Source organism: Atta cephalotes (genome assembly GCF_000143395.1).
Source record: "Atta cephalotes unplaced genomic scaffold scaffold00017, whole genome shotgun sequence".
In the NCBI taxonomy this organism is placed as follows: Eukaryota; Metazoa; Arthropoda; class Insecta; order Hymenoptera; family Formicidae; genus Atta; species Atta cephalotes.
In genome coordinates this window covers 586958-608288 of record NW_012130081.1, presented here as the reverse complement: position 1 = coordinate 608288, position 21331 = coordinate 586958, and the positions used below count along the sequence as shown (strand labels likewise).

The following is a 21331-nucleotide window of genomic DNA, read 5'->3' as shown; positions in this document are numbered from 1 at the left end:
CTGTACAGAGAACTATTCAGAAACGGTTTACCCACGTTACTGGATAGCCCACATTGCTTGGAACTTACATTTAGCGCCACTTCATGATAAGAAGTAGCAAGAAAACAGCACTATAATACCACGACACCTGTCGCAGGTTTCTGTCTTGACAAGAGACGATGATGCTGACTTAATATTCTTGCGTTCTTACGTGCGTTTGCGCATGAATTTTCGCAGGTGGTGATTTTTCGGTACCGAAACGAGAGAAGCCCGAGGTGTGTGCCGGTCGGCGTGTTAAACTCGAGGAGCAACAACACAAATCTGAGGCGCCCTGGTCGAGGGGCGTAGTCCGAAATCGAAGAAGAAAAAAATATTTAGTGACCTGACGTAGCATATATCTTACATCGGATTTCATACTAACTCGTGAGAAGATTATGAGATCGTACACGTAAGAAGAATTGAAAAGAGAAAAAGAGAAGAAGAAGGACGAGGCAAGAGAGAGAGCGAATTGAAATCATTTTGACAAATAAATCACCTAATTATTGTAACATTACACATATAATGTCCAGTAGTTTTAAATTTAATTCGTCGACAGTGTCTTCATTTTGGAAATTCAATTAAAGTGCACGCGGAAGATTCGACGACATTCTGACTTATCATCGTGCCAACAAGAATCACTGCTAATGTGCAATTCGGCAGATACTTCTTACATACAAAAATTAGGTTATTTGCATCTTGGAGATGATACTGCGGATGCTGGTGGTACCGCTAGAGGCTCGGGTTCGAGACCCGAAGCCCAAGTACCCGTGTCAAGAAATGCGATTAATAGAAACGATGCTAGAGCGTCTGGTAGACCAGTCGGTGCTATTGAAAGTTTTATTGAAGGCAATTCTTCGGATGTCTCTAGACAGGCAGCCGCCACTGAATATAAATTATATGAGCGTGAAAACATAATAGCTGCTTCACGATTTGCTACACCGAAACCAGTAGAACAAATCAATGCGCAGCAACAGCAACAACAAAATCAGACTCGTGCAAGCCATCAACAGGCTCCTGTTTATGAGAATATAGATTACTATCCGCAGCAGAGTCAACCACATCCTCCTTATTATCATCCAATAGAATCTAGAAAAAGCCCCAAAAGTAGTCCTAGAGGTTCTCTAGTTGGTGATTCCTATGAAGGCAATTACAGGAAAGCTCAACCGCAAGTGCCAACTGGCAATCGTTATCAAAGTGCATCACCAGCAAAAGAATTACCGCCATATGAAGCACCACCAGTATACGAAAACATACAGGAAGTGCACTTTTCTGAGAGCATGCAGAACAAGCCAGGACCTCAAGTTCCACCGAATTATTATCATCCAGCAAACATCAATGGTGGTGACTACGTTGTTATGACTGGAAAAGTAGGTCAATCTCAAAATCAACGTGGAATGACTCAAAGTTTATCGTATACCCAACAAAGAAGTGGAAGTTTACGCGGTCAGAGTTATGATGGTTCAAGTTTACAACGATCAATCGATTCATCTACTGCTAAGTACTTACAGAGCTCATCCTCTTCCTCAGATCTTCAATCTGGTAGAAGCGCTTACGTACCTCCCTCCGAATTGCAACCACCAAATAGAAACTTTAACTACAGCACTGATCAGCAGCAGCAACAATCTTCGAGATCTGGTTTACCATATCATAGTGAATCCCCTCCGATACGCTTACCACCAGAACCTCATCATTATCGTGGTTCATTGGAAAATACTATAAGTGGACAACAAGGATTTCGTGCTACAAATCAGGTTGATAATAATCAACCTCTTCAATTTCGACAGGATAATTCGCAAATCAATTATAAGCCGTATGAAGTTTCTTCAAGGACTACAAATACAAATTTCACAGACTCGCAAACCAGAAATTCTCCAGTATATGGAATACGTCCAGGAGAACAGACAGCATGTCGTAATCCTCCATGTTATTCTCCAAATCGTTCAATGCCTCAGAGTGATAGAAATTATCATCATCAAGAAAATTTCCCTGCCAGAAATTCTCCTGTTTATTCTTCAAATCGCTCAGCAGAACATTTGAGATTAGGCACATTGCAACAAAGTGATAGAAACTACATGTCAGATGCGTCAGATCTCCCACCTGCAAGGAGTTCATCTTTATATTCTCCAAGCCGAAGTGATCCTGCTAGGGCTATTGTTGCTAACAATAATGCAGTAAGAGAAGCCCCGAAAACAAGCCCAACGCATCAAATACCATTAGATATTGCTTCGCAAAATCTAATTAATTCGCCAAGACAAGGACTGTCTCTTTCATCTACCAATTCTATTGGAAGTCCTATACGTGGACAGGTACAAGCTCCTGTCAATAGTGCTTCAACTACAACCAATGAAATTGATGCTAATGCTGGTCCCAGGATCACAAGCCTTCCTCCTGGTGTTACCAGTGGAGTTGCAGGGCCCGTACTCTTAAATGCTGGTGTACCTGTGTTGCAAAGACCTTCGGATTCGGAAGCAGAAGAGAGAAAATCTGTTAGTCCGCCAATTAAGCCAGCACCTGGTAAAGGATTGTTACCCTACAACGTCATTTCTAGACCTTCGGTAAGTTTGTTACTATTTGCAAAATGTCTGTTAAAAACTGTGCTCTATTTACTTAATTCATTCCAGATCTTATGTCTATAGTTTTTCCTACTCTCTATACTTTTATCATATATTATTTCATGTTCTACTAAAAATTAATGAAAATAACTGAATTATTGTAATTGTGATGTATAAATTATATTCTACAAGAAAGATAGGCAATGTTCTTAACACAACAAAGCGTAATCTTACTCCATTTAAATTAGTCTTATCGCACTCAATGCAATCTATTTAAAAAGTAAAGATCGATACTTGCTAATGTAGTTTTTGTTCAAATTCTCAAAGATCATCAATAACTTTTAAGATATGTTTTTTCTATCTTATTTTAGTAATTATCTCATTAATATCGATAATTTTATTTATTTTACATAATATCTGTCCTAGACAATAAAAGATTTATTTCTTATTGCTACACTCTACTTTTCTTTTCGCAATTATTAAATATATATATTTTATTTTAAGTGCAAAAAGTGTACATTAATTTAAATATAAAAAATAAATCTGCCATTTAATTCGTACTTGAAATAAAAATAATTTGCGAATGCTACATTTATTTCTTAGCATTTTATACTTCTTTGTTGCTTAAGTATACATAATGCATTCTGTAAATAAAATTTGAAAAAGTGCTTATGATTTCATCCCCAAAAAATTCTTTCTTCACGTATTCAATGAGTCATAACCGGTAAATTGCTCATCGCTGACAGCGACGTGCATTCACCGAATATTTTACACGTAAGTTTATTTTACCATTTTCTGTTTTCATCTTTTCGTTTTTCCCTATCTCTCTTTTTATTCACACATCAAAATCAAAAACAATTAAAAAGAAAAATAGCATTTTATAATATTTGGAGTTCTATATCAGGCGTTTGAGCATAAAAAATAATGGTCCATGTTTTTAAAAAATTGTAATATTGCTTTATAAGTAGTCTGTATATAATAAAGTGATAAATAATAACTGCTATCTACTAATTTCTTGACTCAATTTTATATAAAATAATAGTTAGGCAACAGTTTTTGTCGTATACATTAAATACGCATAGATTCGATATTTAATTGTTAATGATTAATTTTTAATGTTAATGTTTTCCATACAAATTACTTCTCTCAGGGACCAACAGAAGCGGAAAGAAAAATAGAGGAATTAACAAGACAACTCGAAGAAGAAATGGAAAAACAAGAGGAAGAAGGAGAATATTTTGGTAAGAAAAAATTTGCTTACACAATATTTATTCATTCGTCTCAGAAAACCAAGGCTCATGTTTCATATTTTTACGCAATAATGAGCTATCCTAGACGCGTATTACTTAATGTAAATCTAAATTATCGCTTTCAAATGCTTTTTGGCGTTATCTACAATTTCTTTTTGTTTTTCTTTCATACTTGTAATAAAAGAGAGAAAGATTTAGAAAACAATGATCGCAGGTTCGCACGGTCACCCTGAGTAAATCCATAATTTTAGATATTTCTCTGAAATGTTAAAAGGCACGATACGAAGGTTGTGCCAATTCCCACGGCGTGAGTTCGCAGTAGACCGGTTTCGGAAAACAGAATCGAGTTTCGGTGCGTCGCAATACTTTTTAACGCGACAATTCGTTGACATTCACTCTCTTACGTGCTTCCACCCACGTACTTCTCTCACGTTTTTCTCTTGCGTAAAGGGCTGAGGACGAAGGCGATGCATAGGTGTATACACAAATAGATAGCTCACTTGAATCTTACGACTCTTTAAAAGTATTAAAATAACACTCGTATTAATATCGATAGATGCACGTGTTAAATCGATACAATATGCGATTAATAGTTTCTATGGTTTCCTCGTGTCAAATACGATAACGGTATATATTTTTCAATTATGCAGTTTACAAGATTATACCTGACGCAGAATGAAATTAAATTTTTTGCTCCCTTGCTGTCTTTCTTTCTTCTTCTATTTCTGTTATGTCTATTTGCTAATTATATTTAACATGAGAAATATAAACTAAAGAGAAGTATAAAAATATTCTGTTGAATCTATTTCTTCCTTTTTCTTCTTTGTTCGTAATAAACCATTTTATGTTATCATATATTTTTTCTAAACATCTAATATTTTTAGCGCTTTAATTTAATAGATATTATTGTTTTGATGTTAAAAATGAGATAGTTCTTAATTTCTTCACTTTTAAGAATATAAAAAAATCTGAAGAAATTAAATGATGTATTTTAAATATCTACGAGTTAAATGATGATAAATTTGATGAAACAAATCTATCATTAACAAGATAAAATTTCAATTATAGATAAAATAAAATTATCGATGCTACAACAATTTAATAAAATATTGTATCAAAATGATGAAGATCATTAACTTTACTTTCTTGAAAATATTAATAAGCAATACAAAGAAAGGCAAAAGAAGATGCTATAATGTAGATTAGAAAATTATCACGATAATTTAGAAAATAAATGTGAACGCAGCCTAAAATCGCGCAATAAGGAATGGAGCAACCAGACAGGAACCTCGGTTGAGCGAAGCAATGTCAGTCGAGAAGTGGCAAGCGTTTAGGCGAATGTAATGTCTCTCTAGTCGTTTTCATACTTAGACAGTTAGTAGTCTTCGTGTAACGTCCTATACGCGTGGCCGTATCGTTGTGTTCGGGAGCAAATCTCATTATAGATAGACCAGTCCAACTCGGATTCTAGTCCAACCTAGTCTAACGAAACGAAACTAATAAACAGCTAGTGTGGGTGCAGTTTTAGAAAACGTTGTGCTAAGGGATGGCAGGATTGCTGTTGCCTATCGAGAGCTGTGAGTTCACATTTTTCATCTGTTCATCCACAATAAACTGGAGACTGGGTGAATTTTAAATAATTTTTAAATTATGGAGAGAGGGGAAGGGAACGTGCGAAAATGAATGTGTCACATTGTCACATTCATCGATGGATATATTTTTAATTCCCTGATGGATAAACATCAATTCTCGTACTCCGCATGAATACGTTGCGCTACAAATGATTTTCGGACTTTTTGCTTCATGATGTAATCAATTTTCCGCTGAATTAAAATTTATATTTCTAATTTAATATAATCGTTTGCATTATATGAATTGTTAGATATAGGCAATTTTTAATTCGTTTGTAAAAGTATAAATGTTTAGAAATATTTGTAATGTGTTCGACAAACAATTTTGATATGTATATCACAATGAAAGGATTCATATTTCTTCTTTATTATTTCGTAATAAGTAGCGCATAAAGTTTCACATTAATTTCTTGATGATAGGTATTTGTCATACATGTGGTGAGAAAGTGACCGGTGCCGGACAAGCTTGTCAAGCAATGGGTAATCTCTATCATACCAATTGCTTCATATGCTGTTCCTGCGGAAGGGCTCTCCGTGGTAAAGCTTTCTACAACGTTCATGGCAGGGTTTACTGTGAAGAGGATTACTTGGTATGTGAGCTATTTTAATGTTGATGACGGAAATAACAGTTATTGAAATCACACTTAATTCACATAACTCATATAAATTGTTGGGTTCGCAGTATTCTGGTTTCCAACAGACGGCCGAGAAGTGCGCGATTTGCGGCCACCTTATCATGGAAATGGTAAGCGATGAGAGTCAATCATTATCATCCGTTAGATTTCTATTGTAATTCAGTATAACATCACCTTTTGCTTTCCGCAGATACTGCAAGCTATGGGCAAATCATATCATCCGGGCTGCTTCAGGTGTTGCGTGTGCAACGAATGTCTCGATGGCGTTCCCTTTACGGTCGATGTTGACAATAAGATCTATTGTGTAAACGATTACCACAGAATGTTCGCACCTAAGTGTGCATCTTGTGGAAAGGGAATCACGCCGGTTGAGGTATGCGCGTTGGAAATTAACTCGCTTACGTCATTAAGGCGCATGGCAGGCGTTCCCGATAAAATCTCTTTTTACGAGCTGTGTTCTTTTCTATTTTAGGGAACTGAGGAAACGGTCAGGGTAGTCTCGATGGACAAAGATTTTCATGTGGACTGCTACGTTTGTGAGGATTGTGGCATGCAGTTGACCGACGAGCCGGATAAACGGTGCTACCCACTTGATGGCAGACTTATGTGTCGTGCGTGTCACATCCAACGCATATCGCATATGCAACCGAGGGCACCGCAACCGGTGTCCGCTAGCTATCAGTTTATGGGCTAAGTGTACTGACAAGCATCTGTCGGAGCTTTTCGAATTGCGCACGTAACACTAATCTGATAAAGAATACTAAAATCAATTAAATAAAACAAAGGAATCAATGTTAATATTCCTGAATGTTATAGGATCAGGACATACATACATACATATATATCGTAATACATATTAGGGCCTAGTTTTGAAAATAGATTTTCTCGAGAAAATTGATTAACAGAAAAAAAACGACAATGTGTGATATCAATTAATATTTTAATTGAGATAAGAGCTTTCAACTTTAATCTTTAGATCATCAAAAACAGCTAAGATATTAAAACTTTTTGCAAGACTGGTATGATCTATTTATTATTATATCGTTTTAATTATAAATTTTCTCGATTACTGTCAGACAATCAAAATCTATCGACAACAGATTCTAGAGAATGGCAAAAAAATTTGTAGATGCAGGATCTAGTAAAAAACATGTCAAAATTTGTTAAAAGCAGATTAATGTAAAAAATCAAGCTGACTGGTGAATATTTATACAGTTCTTATTTTCATTGTAAATCAAGATATCGTAAATCAAATTTATCCCAATGAGAAATGATTCATCAAATTGATATCGAGTCAACATCAATACAAATATAATATCGACAATACGATGTCAATTATACGATGTGTCGATAATCTTGTTGAGTTAACATCTTAAAAATATTAACATCTTAAAAATATTGAATATCTTGAAATAAAAACGAACTATATACGAAACTGACCTTTGACATATTTGTTACATAATTTGTCACGGATCGGTAGAAATAGAACTGTATAAAAGACATTCGCAACAAATACAATTATCCATGAATCTGTCTTTAAACATTTATTCATAATGTTAGTGAAAACTGATCGGTTCAATCACGTTTTACATTACTTATTATAGGATTCTTGCTATTATAGTTGTCACTGTTAATCTATCACGGCGCGTATGTGCTAATATATTGAGGTAGCAAGCCGTTATTTTGATATCAATAGTTAGTCATTTTAAATTATTGACGTCTATTATTCATGTGATCTATTTAAGATGTAATAATGACATCATTTATTTATAACGTCTTTACAATGTCATTCATACTTAACGACGTCGAATAAATGATCAATTGTCGACGTACTAGTAACATAATTATATAGTAATCAATTAATAACTTCTTACATTTATTCTGTTAATAATGCGAAAATAATGATATATATATTTTTTATGTCATTGACAGTTTATGACATTGTGCGAGTGATAAGAAATATAAGAATTCATTTTTACGATGTTTAGATATCAAGAAATTTATTATTTTTAAAATGAAATAAAAATCACAAAAATAATTGAATTTATTAGAATTTATTAGAATATTTAACCTAGCAAATTTATTCATTTTTATAATTTTCACTTCGTCTCAGGAACCGTATAGATTCGTCATAAGAATAATTAATGACGTCAAATGAATGACATCTTGCAACCGTCAATAACGAAAAAAATGATATTTTGATGTCGACTTATGACGTTGTATACCTTTGGCAAATCTACGTCATTTTTACGATGTTTGGACATCACTTTAAACGTCACATTTGTCATAAGAATGACTAATTAATGTTAAATAAACATCTTGCTTGCTATCTAAGTAATTATCAATACTTCTTATGAAAAGCAAATTATCGAATCAATACATGTCGATAGACTGTTAATTAATGTACGATAAAAATATTTAATCTGTCGCGTCCTGGGAACATTTGTTGTAGGAAAAAAATGTGATTTTAATTATTCCGATTTTTAAACAAAATAAATAAAACTACTTTCAATTAGGAAATTGCAATATTATATTGTCTTCTGGGATCAATTTGACATGTCAGTACACGTAGCATACGATTATGAGTACAAGTTCTTTTTAATCGAAGATAATTTAGAATCTAGATAAGTGGTACATTTAATATATGCGACTTTTATTTATTATATTTAGTAAAAATACTATTCTGCGAATGCAATGGTTTCATTAGAACGACTAGTTGCGCAGGCAACTGTGATATAGTAGCATAATAATTCTGTTTTTTAAGCAGAAACTTCATACTTTTTAACATGTATATATAACTTTTTTTAATGTTTATTGTAATATTATACAAATTTATGATGGAAATATTAACCTCAGGAACATTCCTGCAAATTTCCTCTATCGATCAAGTTTCATTGTACTTCATATAGCATTCATTGACAGTATTTATTAAGTCAGATATAGCGATTCGCTGCGAGTACTCGTAATATTGAAGTTCGTCGGGATATACTTCGTAGTCTTTAATGACTACAAAGAATAGAATCGAGACTGGAAAAATATGTAAGTGTATAAATGTAGTGTGCTATAACGATCAATATACGACAATATTATAGCATTGAAAGACGCACAACTCGAGCTGCCAAATAACTATTGTTATTCTTCAGGTCTAAACGTAATTGTTATATACAATTTTAAATTCGCGCGCATATTGTAGATAACTAGTATAATCTTATTTAAATTGCATATGTATAAATGATTATCCTTCAATAAAGACAAACTGTAGTAAATGCATTTTTTATTCGATATTTTGCATCGATTCATTGTATTCTTTGATATATTATACTTCGACTGCACGAGGAATGATGAACGGGATAAATAATGAAGAAATATTTAATGCAGGAATGATTTACAATGATGCAATATATATTTATAACAGAAATATACAACAAATCCCCGAGCTACGTCCAGCTCAGTCCGACCAGTAGGTCCGACATAATGCGGCAGTAATATTTATGGTTTTGGCGATTCCGAGTGTTGGTCCGTTTTATATTCTGCCTTGAATTTTTTCTTGTGTTCTGCTGCACATTTATTTGACTGTACTGGCTACAACACGATTAAAGGCGATTACGAAAAGTATACATGTCGCCGTAAGATCGAGAAACAAAATCTATTAAATACTACTCTTTACGCGATAAGAGCTCTTCGCCAAAAACAAAAGCAAGAGAGATCAGTACGATATACTTGAGATTAATCGTGAGCGGTAACCTACTCATAGCTTTGCCCGCAGGCTGCACCACGTGTGCATGTAAAAAGAAAACAGACAAGACAAGATATTTCAAATACAAACACAGATATAATTATATATTAAATAGTTTATTTCTTCAATTTCAAAAAATGACATTGCATTTCAGATACGTTACTCACCTCTACTGATTGAAGCTTGAATGATAATGCCTTCACGTAGCCTAATTTGCTCAAATATCGAATAGCCATTGTCGTTCCTCCTGTTATATTTTAGTATTAATATTTAAGATATAATGCGCAAATTATCTATTACACACATAAAATATTAAAATTACAAACCAACAGTAATAGTATATCTGATTGGGGTAAATATCTTATAAAGAGCATAAGTAATGGCCAAGTCACCAGCACTTGAATTACGCACTAAATCTATGTATTTCTCGCTAAAATTCATATATTCCAACAACTGGACTATATCCACACCACTAAAAATATATAATTTTTATGTTGATTAATTGCCAAACTCAAACAATAGTGATATGTTAATTCCATTAATACGTACTTCCTAACAGCAGTATAGAATATAGCTATCCATCCTATAGAAGTAATCACATGCACAGGTATTAACACATGCCAGTAATCTTTAGTCATTTGTTTCATTTTTTGAAATACTGTCAGTTTTTGTTCTGTTTGAGGTTTTTGGCAATTACCATCAGAACTTTGTTTAAGGTCCGAATAATATGCCAGGGTAATACCATTTTTGTTAATCTCTTGTTTCAATGATTTTTGATAAACAAATATATTATTTACAAGGCCTAAAGAATTATACGACGCGGCCTTATAACAATATCTTTCTGCAAGTGAAATATAAACTTGATAATCCATATTGAATCTACTGAACTTCACCATGTTCATGTTTGAACTTACTAGGAAATGCTGACTTCCAACGTGTATTGACACGACATGTGCAACATGCTGACAATGGAAGATATTTTGTTAACAATATTGAAGCATTACCTAATTCAACACTAAGTCTCAGTCCACGAGCGAAAAATACATCCATGTTCGAAAAACGCCGCTCCTTTTCCTAACCAAAAATTATAATAACCTTATACCCTTCGCGAAATGCATGTGTGATAAGAATTCGACAAATATGAGTATTGAAAACTTATGAGAGTTTTACAATTGTGCTCGTTTGCGATTTTGATTGTAATATTCAAATGATTACAGTCACCACAAAACTTCCATACCTTGACATATCATATCACACCACACTCTACATTGAACAATGAACTCGATTCTCGAATGATGAAACCAGACGGCAGACTAGACGTCAATATTGTCAATATCAGTAGTGACATCTGTGGTTCAGAAATTGCTGTATAACCGTATAACTGAAATAACTGTATAAACCTGCTAGTAAATAACAAATTTTGAATCAGACAAGATATTTCTTAAAGATTTTTGGATACCGAAAACGAAGTTTTGCGTGATGGTTGAAATAAATTGCCTTTCTTCTCAAGAAGCAATTTTTTAATGTTTTTAATTAGATGATAACATATTTTAATAATTGTATCTTTTTAGATAAGATATAATTTCGAAAAATATTGTTTCAACAATTTATTCTATTATTAACTGTTAATAAATTCCTAATTAATTGTTACTCTTTCTAAAAATATAATCTTTTTAAAACACATTTCCTCTGATTAAATACTTTTTATAACTTTTTATCACACTCACGATTCAATCGGTTCAATTTTTTGCGAATTTTTCCAATGAAATTTTTGTTAACCATACGAGTTAATTGAAAAGAAATGTATTATTTTTTTTATTTATATTTATTTTTGTCTGACTTCGAAATATAAATTTCACACATTTTGAGCTGAACAATATGCATTCAGTTCAGAGATATAGCATGACGAAATTGCTGAGTTCCGCAGACTCTGGTATGGCCGGAAAGATAACAAAAAATAACATTGGCAAGCTAAAGTTAAAAATCTGAAGGAAGATTACAGAAATTCTGAGGCTATTTTAGACATAAATTAAATAGCTGATTGGTATATAAATATTTGAATTTATCTGAATCCATGAAAAAGAATACAACGAAGTAAATAATAAATTGATATAATTACGTGCACGTAAATGATTAGATTCACAAGAAAGAAGCAATCGGTGAACAGGTTGCATTCCAAATCCACCGAAGAAAGTGTTGTAACTTTTTAGCTAATGAGTATACATACATCTTACATCTTATAATTTTTAAAAATTTCTGCCAAATTTAAAAAGCTAAAAGAGAAGGAAGTAAAAAAAGGGATATGTTCTAAGAAAAATAGATATCTATAAATAAAAAAAGAAATAAAAAAAATTGGTGCAACAAAATATGTATATTATGAACGAATAATATTAAAGATTATTGTTTTTTTTTACAGGAGTTAATGTAATTTAAAGTTCTTCTTGAAAAATATCGCAGTTAGAGTAAAAAAATAATAATTAAATTAAACAAAGATGGTAAAAATATACCATATCTCATAAACATCAGAATCTTTTTACAAACTATTTTTTATAATACATACATAATTAGTTAAGCTAAAATAACTTCTTCCTTTCTATAATATATATAAAAAGATTTTATATATATAAAGACTTTAAATCACTGGATGTAATATATAATTATTAATATAAATAATAATTTTAGCAGTTACAAGCAGTAGAGGAAATAAATTCCACAATTCAATTCTTCGTGCACTGTTTTCGTACCATTGTGCGAATAATTCTGAAATAAAATGAAAAATTCCTATTTTTACAAGATACACTTTGCACTTTTTATTGGATGATATTTTAAGTCATTTAATAAATATTAATATAAACCAACCTCTGTCATCGCGACTTGTGATCCAGCCGATCACAGGTTGCATCTCATTTTGTCGTTTTAACCATGCATTTAAAGGCTCAAAATATTTGAGCATGGCACCAGCATCTATTCTATTCATCCTGCTTCTTGTCATATGTCTAACAACGTTTTGCCACGGTCTAGAAGCTCCCATTGACAGAATATCTCTGTAAATATGAAAATCGCATGTTCTTTATAAATTAGTAATTGCTATTTTATTAATATTTTAGCAAATTTTACATACGATAGTAATCGACCTGCTTCTCGTGATCTATAAAGATCGCAAGTGTGCAATTCGCCAGTATGACCAGAAATTTCACACAAAGATTGGAACAGTTGAAACTGTAATACAGTACTTACAAAATACCTAGAAATAAAAGATATAAAAGTAATATAAGTATAGACAGTATATATATATATATATATATATATATATATATAATACGTATTTTTATATTAATACTATCTTTATCTATAGTTAACATTTATTATATTTCTACTTGGCATAAGGACTATCTGCTGGGATATGATATTTCGCTGCTGGATCAAAATTTCTTTCAAATCTGGGTACAGGTGGAACAATGCCTTGATATTGCAATTTTAATTCCCACCAATGCGCTGTCATATCTTCGACGCCGTCACTAAATACACGCCATCTCCACTTTTGGAAAAGTAAATATGTTTATGATTTAATTATTTCATGGTTTAATTTCCAATTTTATATTTTTATATCTTCAAGAATTATTTTATAAATGAATAAGTAATAATAAAAACATGTCTATCATATACGAAATTATGTATTAATTATTATTAATTATTTATTATTTATTTAATTGTTTATTTATTACTTACCCGATCAACTATATAAGCAAACGGCATATAAGCCACTTTGCGAAGTGCCATTAACATCAGAAAATTTATGCTGCTATCATAATCGTCTGTTAAATTATTGTGCAGCCCAATTTTATGTAAATGTTGACGAGTAAAAATGGATAAACCAATGGCATCACTAACAGCTTCATGAAATCCTAATTATAAAATTGTTGATAATAGAATATATAATTTTATGAAATATGTAAAATAGGTAATACCTGGAATTGCTTCGTTTCGGAATAGCAATGGATGATCCTTGTATTGTAAATAATATTGCAAATGGGCCATTTCATAATGGGTAGATAATAAATCTTCCATTGTGACTCTAGTACACTGTTTTATCCTACAATTATGTAATAGAATGCAATTTGAAGTACTCTGCCATTTGATATAATACAAAGAAAGAAATATTAAAATAAAATAAGAATTTAAAAATTTAATTTTTTTTTGCTATGTGACAAAAATATTAAAAATAACCACCTGTAATCAATTCTATTACAAAAATCCCACGTACTAGGAGTGCACTTAATTTCTCTATCAATAGGTTTTTCTAATATGGAAAATTTCCAGAATTCCGGTGGCATCGGTTTCATTCCGAGCGAAGTAAAAAATTCTTCCGCTATTTGAAACATCCTTTTAATATTACAAAAACATTCTTTTAGAAAATTATTTATATTTTATAAATTTACATATTTATGAAATTTTTGTATAATTTGAAACATACCTTATTGGAGTAATACCTTGAATCATCATATCCAAAGTTACATCGAGCTTTCGACTTGCAGGAAATGGTTGCACTAACTCGAACAAACCTTCCCAATTTTGAGACCACATATCTCCTAAAACATGTGCCGGTAAAGGTCCGTCCTCATGTATTCTATCACCGTATCTTTCAATTAGTTTTGATCGCACATAAGTAAAAAGATTTTTATAGAGTGGAGTTACGGCTGACATTATCTCCGCCATATTTTGCTGGAAATATTCATCTTCAAATAACTCTCTCATCTGATCGCCAGCATCAGCAAAACCTTCCAAGAAATACTTTTTTATTATTAATTCTTTAAATATGCATTTTTATTGATATATTTTTAATAAATATTTTTATGCAGCAGAATAAAAATATTTAGGATCAAAGCTTTTCATACCATTCAATTTAGCTGCTCGATTTGCCAATTGAACATATCTCAAGTATTTATTTTGTAATTGTGGACCAATTATTTCATGCCAAGCATGCCAATAATGCAATAATTCGTCGTAATCTTTTGATGTTGCCATTATTTTATTTAGATCTAAAAATAATTTACTTCTGAATAAAAGTGTATTATATACATTTATTTCTTTTATGTGCTATGTAATAAATTAAATTGATTGACTAACCGTAATCTAAACTCAAATTACATTCGCCATCAATTTGTTTGTACGAACATACTCTGGCTTTAACATAAATCTCTTTCATCTCTGCTATCAAACGATGTATCTGTGAATTGGATACAATTGTACATAAATAAAAACAGTGATAGATAGAATCACAGATCATAATCATTTAACAGCATTTATTTTTTGATATTTAATAATAGTAATTGATCAAACAATTGCAATTACATGATGAGTAAAGAATTAAAAATTAATGTTATTTTCACTGAGATATTTATCTACCTCATTAAATTTATCATCAGTCAGGGAACTTCGACCTTTCGTAGCGATCATTTTAAGTTCCCTTCTTGCCAAAGGATCTGGTATTCGACTCCAAGCAAAAGTAACTGCTTTCCGCCAAGAAGCTCTTTCAAATTTTAATTTTAATGTTTGTTCGTCTACCTAATGAGACGTTAGATAAGATCAAATGTCATATATAAAAGAATTCATAAAGCAAATCATTTTTATATCTTTTATTTTATATTTGTATTAATTAAAAAAGTTTTTACACCATTTTCTGATAGTTTGCATCAGTAACGTTTGTCGCAAAATTCCATTGGGCTATCATCACTCTCGTACACATTAACGAAGCTGCACTATCATATTCTCTAAGGAATATAAGAGCATCTCCTAAATTTACGTTGAGGCCCTTTAAATGACATAAAAAAGAAAGAATATTTCAATACTCAATAGTTTATTATAATTATTATTAGTAGCATCAAATAATCGAACAAAGTTGTATTTTATTTGAAAAAAGAAATTAAGACAGTTAAATAAATAAAGCTAAAAAATCTACTGTATTAAACATATAATACAATGATAATTTCGAATATACATATAAGTTAACTGATATATTAGGTGTAGTAAAAAGAAATCCATTATTCTTGCATGAAATTGAATAGAAAAATAATGGATTTTTTTTTACTACACCTAATATTTCAGAAAATAAGCTATAATTTCCGAACAATCGGAAATTTAACTTTGACAATTAAAATAATGATAGTAAATTGATTCACAGTCTTACCTCCAAATATTTTCCATAAGTCTCTCCATATAACACAATAACAAAAAAAACAATAATATTTCGAATTCCTATTGTCATTATTCTCTGTAGTAAATTTATCGTTGCATCAGTAATTGACATGACAAATCTCTTTGCATATATTTTAAGATGTTTTTCATTCTCAACAAAAATCTTATAGTTTATAAGTTTATACAGTATAGTTATAGTTTACTACAGTATAAATATACAAATAAGCACAATAATGACTAAAAGAACAATTATATATTATATTATTTATATTTAGAGTTTTTTATTGCGCCAATATTCTGATATCAATTGTTTCACATTTAAATTACTACATAACAGAAGAATAATATTTCTCGTTAATGTTTGTGTAAGTTGCATAATATAAAAGTTTACGCCGTTTCCAACACAAACTAAACCATAATTTAAATCAAACTCAGATAACGTCATGTATCAAAAATTTAAAAAAATTGAATTATTATAAGCGACATCCTACTGTATAAACACAATGTTCCTTAAATTTATAGACTTTAGCACAACAATCAGTCAGTCGTTCGACAACTGAATTAAAGAGCCAAGGCTCGATGCTGTCGTCGCGGTAAAACTGAATCGTGGTAGAAAGAGAGATGGGCTTTTCCGGGACGGGATATTCCATAGGGAAAAAGAGGAAGGGACAGGCACTATCGGTGCGTGAAGCGTAACTGCCTAACGCATCGTAGCACACGCCAAAATCTTTCTACATCGCTTTAACTTTATAATTACGTCATTATATATGTGTCACAATAACTAATAGTAAAAAGTCTTTGTTTGATGTTAACTTGAATCTTGTATCTCTCTCTACAGAAAATTTATTAAAATGACATATTCAAACAAAAAAAAAACAAAAAGTACAACATAATAAAATTAATTAATAAAAATGATTTCTTATATACATATACGTATATAAATAAATATGTATGTATTTATTAAAATTAGATAAATTGTTCAATAAAATGTATTACAAATAATTGGATATGTATAGATCCTATGCTTGTATCATATTGCTGAATAAAAACCGTTTTTTATAATAAAAACCGAAACATACACATTTTTAAAATTTTATTTAAAACTTAAATATATAAATATATATATATATTCGGATAGCTAAATATAACTTCAATTATTAAATATATTTACAATACACTTTTAAATCGATTAAATAATATTAAAAGATATACTGCGATTTCTTAAATGTAAGTTTGTGACAAGACTTTAACTCACTGCTACACTACACTGCTCTCAACTATTCAGAGTATTTTCTACAACGGTATACTTAAAATACTTAAATCTATTTTTTACGGTAAAAAAATAAAGAGAGATACATTATATCTTCTTGATTTCATGTAATTGTGTCTACTATTTTATGCGATTTAGATTATCAATACAGTATAGCGAATAAATATTTTGACTTTCTTAAAAACAGAAAAAAATTCTGAGAACAAAGATTAGCAATACTATTTGTTATAATTTGTTAAATAACATAAAACATTATTTAAATTTATTAAATATTTCCTTAACAATTACAAAAATCTCTTACTATGCACATTAAAATGCATTTTATTTCCGAGACTTAAATGTTAATCGTTGAATTTCTCGCTCTCTACTTAGTCGCTTATGGATTCTTTGTAATTCCTGTAGCTTCATACGCAATTTAATAGAATCTACAATATTCGGAATCTGCATATACAATATTTTTTTATAATTAATAAGATAATAAATAATTACAAATATTCTTTTATTTTTTCAAGTCTTATAATCTTTTGTATAAAAAATTAAATATTGTTCTAAAAGAAATCTTCATAAAAATATATATATTAAAATTTAATATATCAAGTTACAAACAATAAAAACAAATGTTACCTCAAAGTTATTTATTAATTCCGTTATCGATTTAAGTTGTTTTTCCTCTTTATCTATTTCAATTTTTGTAGCAATTTGTTTTGATTGCAATTTTACAATCTCCTGTTTTTTAGAAACAATTTTGTTTTTCACTTGATTCATAATTAACATCAGACCATCCACTTTTTTCTTATGTTTGCTTAATGTAATGTTATAACGACCTATAATAAATTCAACTTCATGATTTAATTTGTTTACTACAAAAAAATCAAAAGTCTCTTACCCGTGAATCTATCTCTTACCCGCGAATCTCTTCATTCCGAGCAAATACTGATTTTTCTCGTCGATTTTTTGTACGCAAATTTGATTTTCTATCTTCAATTGTTCGAAGTCTATGACGCGTAAAGCCTCGCCCAGTTCTTCTCTATGCCTTAGCTGCAACTTTACTTTTCTTATCTGACACTTTATGGTAGTCATCTTCAATCTGATTTGTTCTGATATTATGTCGACTACTTTCAAGGAATCTTCTATAAATCTACATAATAAATTTAGGTCTTTTATGTCTTTATATAATCTATCTATAATTATTAAGGAATTAATATATAACTGTGAGATGTTTATCATAACACCTGATAAATTTTTCAGCCGGTATTTTCCCGGTAATGCTATCTATGCCTTTCTGTACAACATTTTCTTCAAATTCTTCTCTATTCTTAAAAATTTCACAAATGCTTTTCTGATTTTCTTCTATTCGTGCTTGCAAATATATCTTTTTCTTTATAGATATTTGTTCGATTTTTTTTAGTTTTTTCTGTAATTCTCGGATTTCGATGTTTACCATTTCGATACGTTGTGTATATGTAATTCTACGGTTCAGCAAGAAATGTAATTGTAATTGTAACCGATGAAACTGTAGTAGAAGTTATAATGTCTAGTGGACGGACTTTGATCCTCCACTTGGTATTCTGACTGTTAAAAGACTCGGCGTGACGTGTCGACTTGGCGTGACGCTGGCGATGCTCGCTGAATCTTTGTCGCGAACATTCACAAGACTTCCGCTTGCGCTTATAACGGGTGATGTGCGACTGTGTTGAGGTGCGAGTTTTTGTACGCGTTTAGCGCTTTCTAAGATTTGCGCTATTGCTAAACAAGATATATTAAAAGGTAAAGTTAATATCAATATATCTGCGAAAAGTTCAATCTAAAATGGGAATGTTGGAATTTCAGAAAAACTTGAAATATACATGAATTAAATAAAAAAATTTACTTTGAATACTTTCAGGATTTCGACGCACAAGATACCGTTCAAAAATGTCATTTTCTAACCTCAGGAATAGATTCGAATAAATAACATTTTCAAGTACTTGTTGTAATTCCGTTTCCGTCATATCTAGATCAATAAAATTTTTCATGATTTTTAAGATATAATTAAATTATATAGATTTCTTTATACCTTCATAATAACAGAATTCATCTTGCTTAGGAGTTAAAGATCCGATACTAAAGATTCTTGTATCTTGTTGTCGTGACATGTTTAGTCTTTCACGTTTAATCTTTAGATAACATAATCTTTTTAGATCATTTAAAATTTGACATTTTATATTGTAAATTCCTAAATTTACATAATACACATATAAAATTACATAATACAAATATATATTTAAACAATTCTACTTATGTCATAGTTTTTATGTCACGCAAACAAAAATATAAATTCCAGCTATCTTCAAGTATTACTTTTTAATAATAAAATATATATATTTTTGAGTAAATTAAAACAAGTATATTTATAGTGTTGCATTTACATGCAAATTTATTTTATAGTTTAAAAAACGTACACAAATTATATGGCACACATTTTTGATAGTGTTAATATTAAATTTAAATATTACAAGAATAACATTTTTTTAATACTGTGTTTCACATTTATATAGTTATTTAATGATGCACATAAATTATAATTATCGATAATATGCATCTACTTATCGATTAATATCAAACACCAAAAATTTAATTAGAAAAGTTAAGACTCATATCTAAGACTCTTCTACTAAAACTTCTTGTTGTATTTCAACGTCATTGATGTATAAAACGTACGCTATACCGATTTCTTTTTGTTCCGAACTGTAAGATCTAATAGCGGCCGGAAAATCCCCAACGGAGAAAAGAATTTCTGCACCGCCGTCCATAAATTCATTCTATATACAAATTGTTATTTAATTTATATTAATTTTAATATTTAAATAATTTTTCATATTAAGCAACATTTGCTAAATATTAAATACATAAAAGTATAATGATGGATATTTCTATTCTTATTATTATTACCTCAACTTCCACTTCTTGTCCATTCACCCAAACGCTGTGAGCGTGTTTATCTGCAATTGTTATAAAATAGAAATGTTTCTATATACTATATATTAACTGTTTTGATGAATTACCTAATACAACTCTGTATTCTTCGTTCCCAACTTTGGCCAACCAAGTTTCTAGTATTTTTGATTGCGATTGAACAAATTGCTTGTAGCTTTTTCCATTCACCCACAACGAATAAGAATACTTCAGACCTATATAATCGTTGTAACGATATAATACATTTATCGTCGCAAGGATAAAATAATAATAAGGCTTTACCTGGCATTGGATCGACTCTGATTATAAATTTGATATTATTAAACATAAAGACTTCATCACCGACTAGACGAAACATCCAATCTCTATGAACTATATTATTGCCATCGATTTTTACTATACGCCGGCCTGTTGCTGTTCCATGTTCAAATTCTACCACATGATTCCCGTCACTCAAAGGAACGGTCCATTTGGCAGTAGGTTCGTTTGCTGAAGTTTCCAGATTATGAAGACTTCTAAATAGACGTTAAAAACGCTATATAGCATTTAAAAATCAATAATGATAAAATACTATATAATGCAATATATTATAAATACTGCATATACATATAAAAAGGTTATACGTGGATGCTATTGTAAATTAATGCCAAATGTAAAGTACTATTACAAACAGCATTTGTAGGTAGCAATCAATATACCATTTTCGACAATAATTACAGGAAACAATATTAGAGACTGTGTAATAAAGTTAGAATAATGATTAGAATGTGTAATAGACTTAGAATAATAATTAGAATGTGCAGAATTAGGAAAGTTACTTTATAAAAGTAACTTGTTACCGTTATACGTTGCTAATTAAAAAAATAATTTGTTACCTTTATCATTATTTAAAATTTGACGAATCATTATAATTTCATTATTTTTTCATCAAATTTTGATAACTTTTTTTAGTGTGACAATCATTTATCTATGTCACTAATTGATCGAACTTAAGAGCTATAGTGCTTATGGCTAACATTACAAATAACATATTATTTCAACAACTCTAAAAATATGTATATATATATATATATATATATATATATATTA

At 30.5% G+C, this 21331-nt stretch overlaps 5 protein-coding genes across 5 annotated transcripts; 1 reads left to right on the top strand and 4 right to left on the bottom strand.

Moving 5' to 3' along the window:
• The first annotated feature begins 662 nt into the window (after window positions 1–662).
• Window positions 663–6780, top strand: LOC105618476 (LIM domain-containing protein jub). The gene is made up of 6 exons (XM_012200010.1): window positions 663–2573; window positions 3721–3811; window positions 5872–6041; window positions 6134–6196; window positions 6277–6459; window positions 6559–6780. The coding sequence occupies exons 1-6, from the start codon at window positions 663–665 to the stop codon at window positions 6778–6780; spliced, it is 2640 nt and encodes an 879-aa protein (XP_012055400.1).
• Window positions 6781–9575: 2795 nt separating this feature from the next.
• On the bottom strand, window positions 9576–11092 carry LOC105618475 (uncharacterized protein C18orf19 homolog A). Its single transcript, XM_012200009.1, has 5 exons — window positions 10737–11092; window positions 10372–10663; window positions 10149–10294; window positions 9990–10069; window positions 9576–9668 (listed from the first exon to the last, which is right to left on the bottom strand). The coding sequence occupies exons 1-5, from the start codon at window positions 10870–10872 to the stop codon at window positions 9576–9578; spliced, it is 747 nt and encodes a 248-aa protein (XP_012055399.1). The 5' UTR covers window positions 10873–11092.
• Window positions 11093–12174: 1082 nt separating this feature from the next.
• On the bottom strand, window positions 12175–15553 carry LOC105618474 (angiotensin-converting enzyme-like). Its single transcript, XM_012200008.1, has 12 exons — window positions 15497–15553; window positions 15229–15387; window positions 14950–15049; window positions 14718–14861; window positions 14297–14600; window positions 14053–14205; window positions 13791–13915; window positions 13552–13727; window positions 13200–13360; window positions 12944–13066; window positions 12682–12866; window positions 12175–12582 (listed from the first exon to the last, which is right to left on the bottom strand). Exons 1-12 carry the CDS (start codon window positions 15551–15553, stop codon window positions 12455–12457), a joined length of 1815 nt encoding a protein of 604 aa, XP_012055398.1. The 3' UTR covers window positions 12175–12454.
• A 2055-nt stretch (window positions 15554–17608) lies between these two features.
• Window positions 17609–19422, bottom strand: LOC105618620 (coiled-coil domain-containing protein 113-like). Its single transcript, XM_012200151.1, has 8 exons — window positions 19344–19422; window positions 19158–19280; window positions 18835–19033; window positions 18684–18756; window positions 18520–18602; window positions 18193–18425; window positions 17912–17964; window positions 17609–17728 (listed from the first exon to the last, which is right to left on the bottom strand). The coding sequence occupies exons 1-8, from the start codon at window positions 19420–19422 to the stop codon at window positions 17609–17611; spliced, it is 963 nt and encodes a 320-aa protein (XP_012055541.1).
• A 504-nt stretch (window positions 19423–19926) lies between these two features.
• On the bottom strand, window positions 19927–20918 carry LOC105618619 (fas apoptotic inhibitory molecule 1). Its single transcript, XM_012200150.1, has 5 exons — window positions 20914–20918; window positions 20525–20757; window positions 20332–20457; window positions 20219–20268; window positions 19927–20088 (listed from the first exon to the last, which is right to left on the bottom strand). The coding sequence occupies exons 1-5, from the start codon at window positions 20916–20918 to the stop codon at window positions 19927–19929; spliced, it is 576 nt and encodes a 191-aa protein (XP_012055540.1).
• Between the last annotated feature and the right edge of the window lie 413 nt (window positions 20919–21331).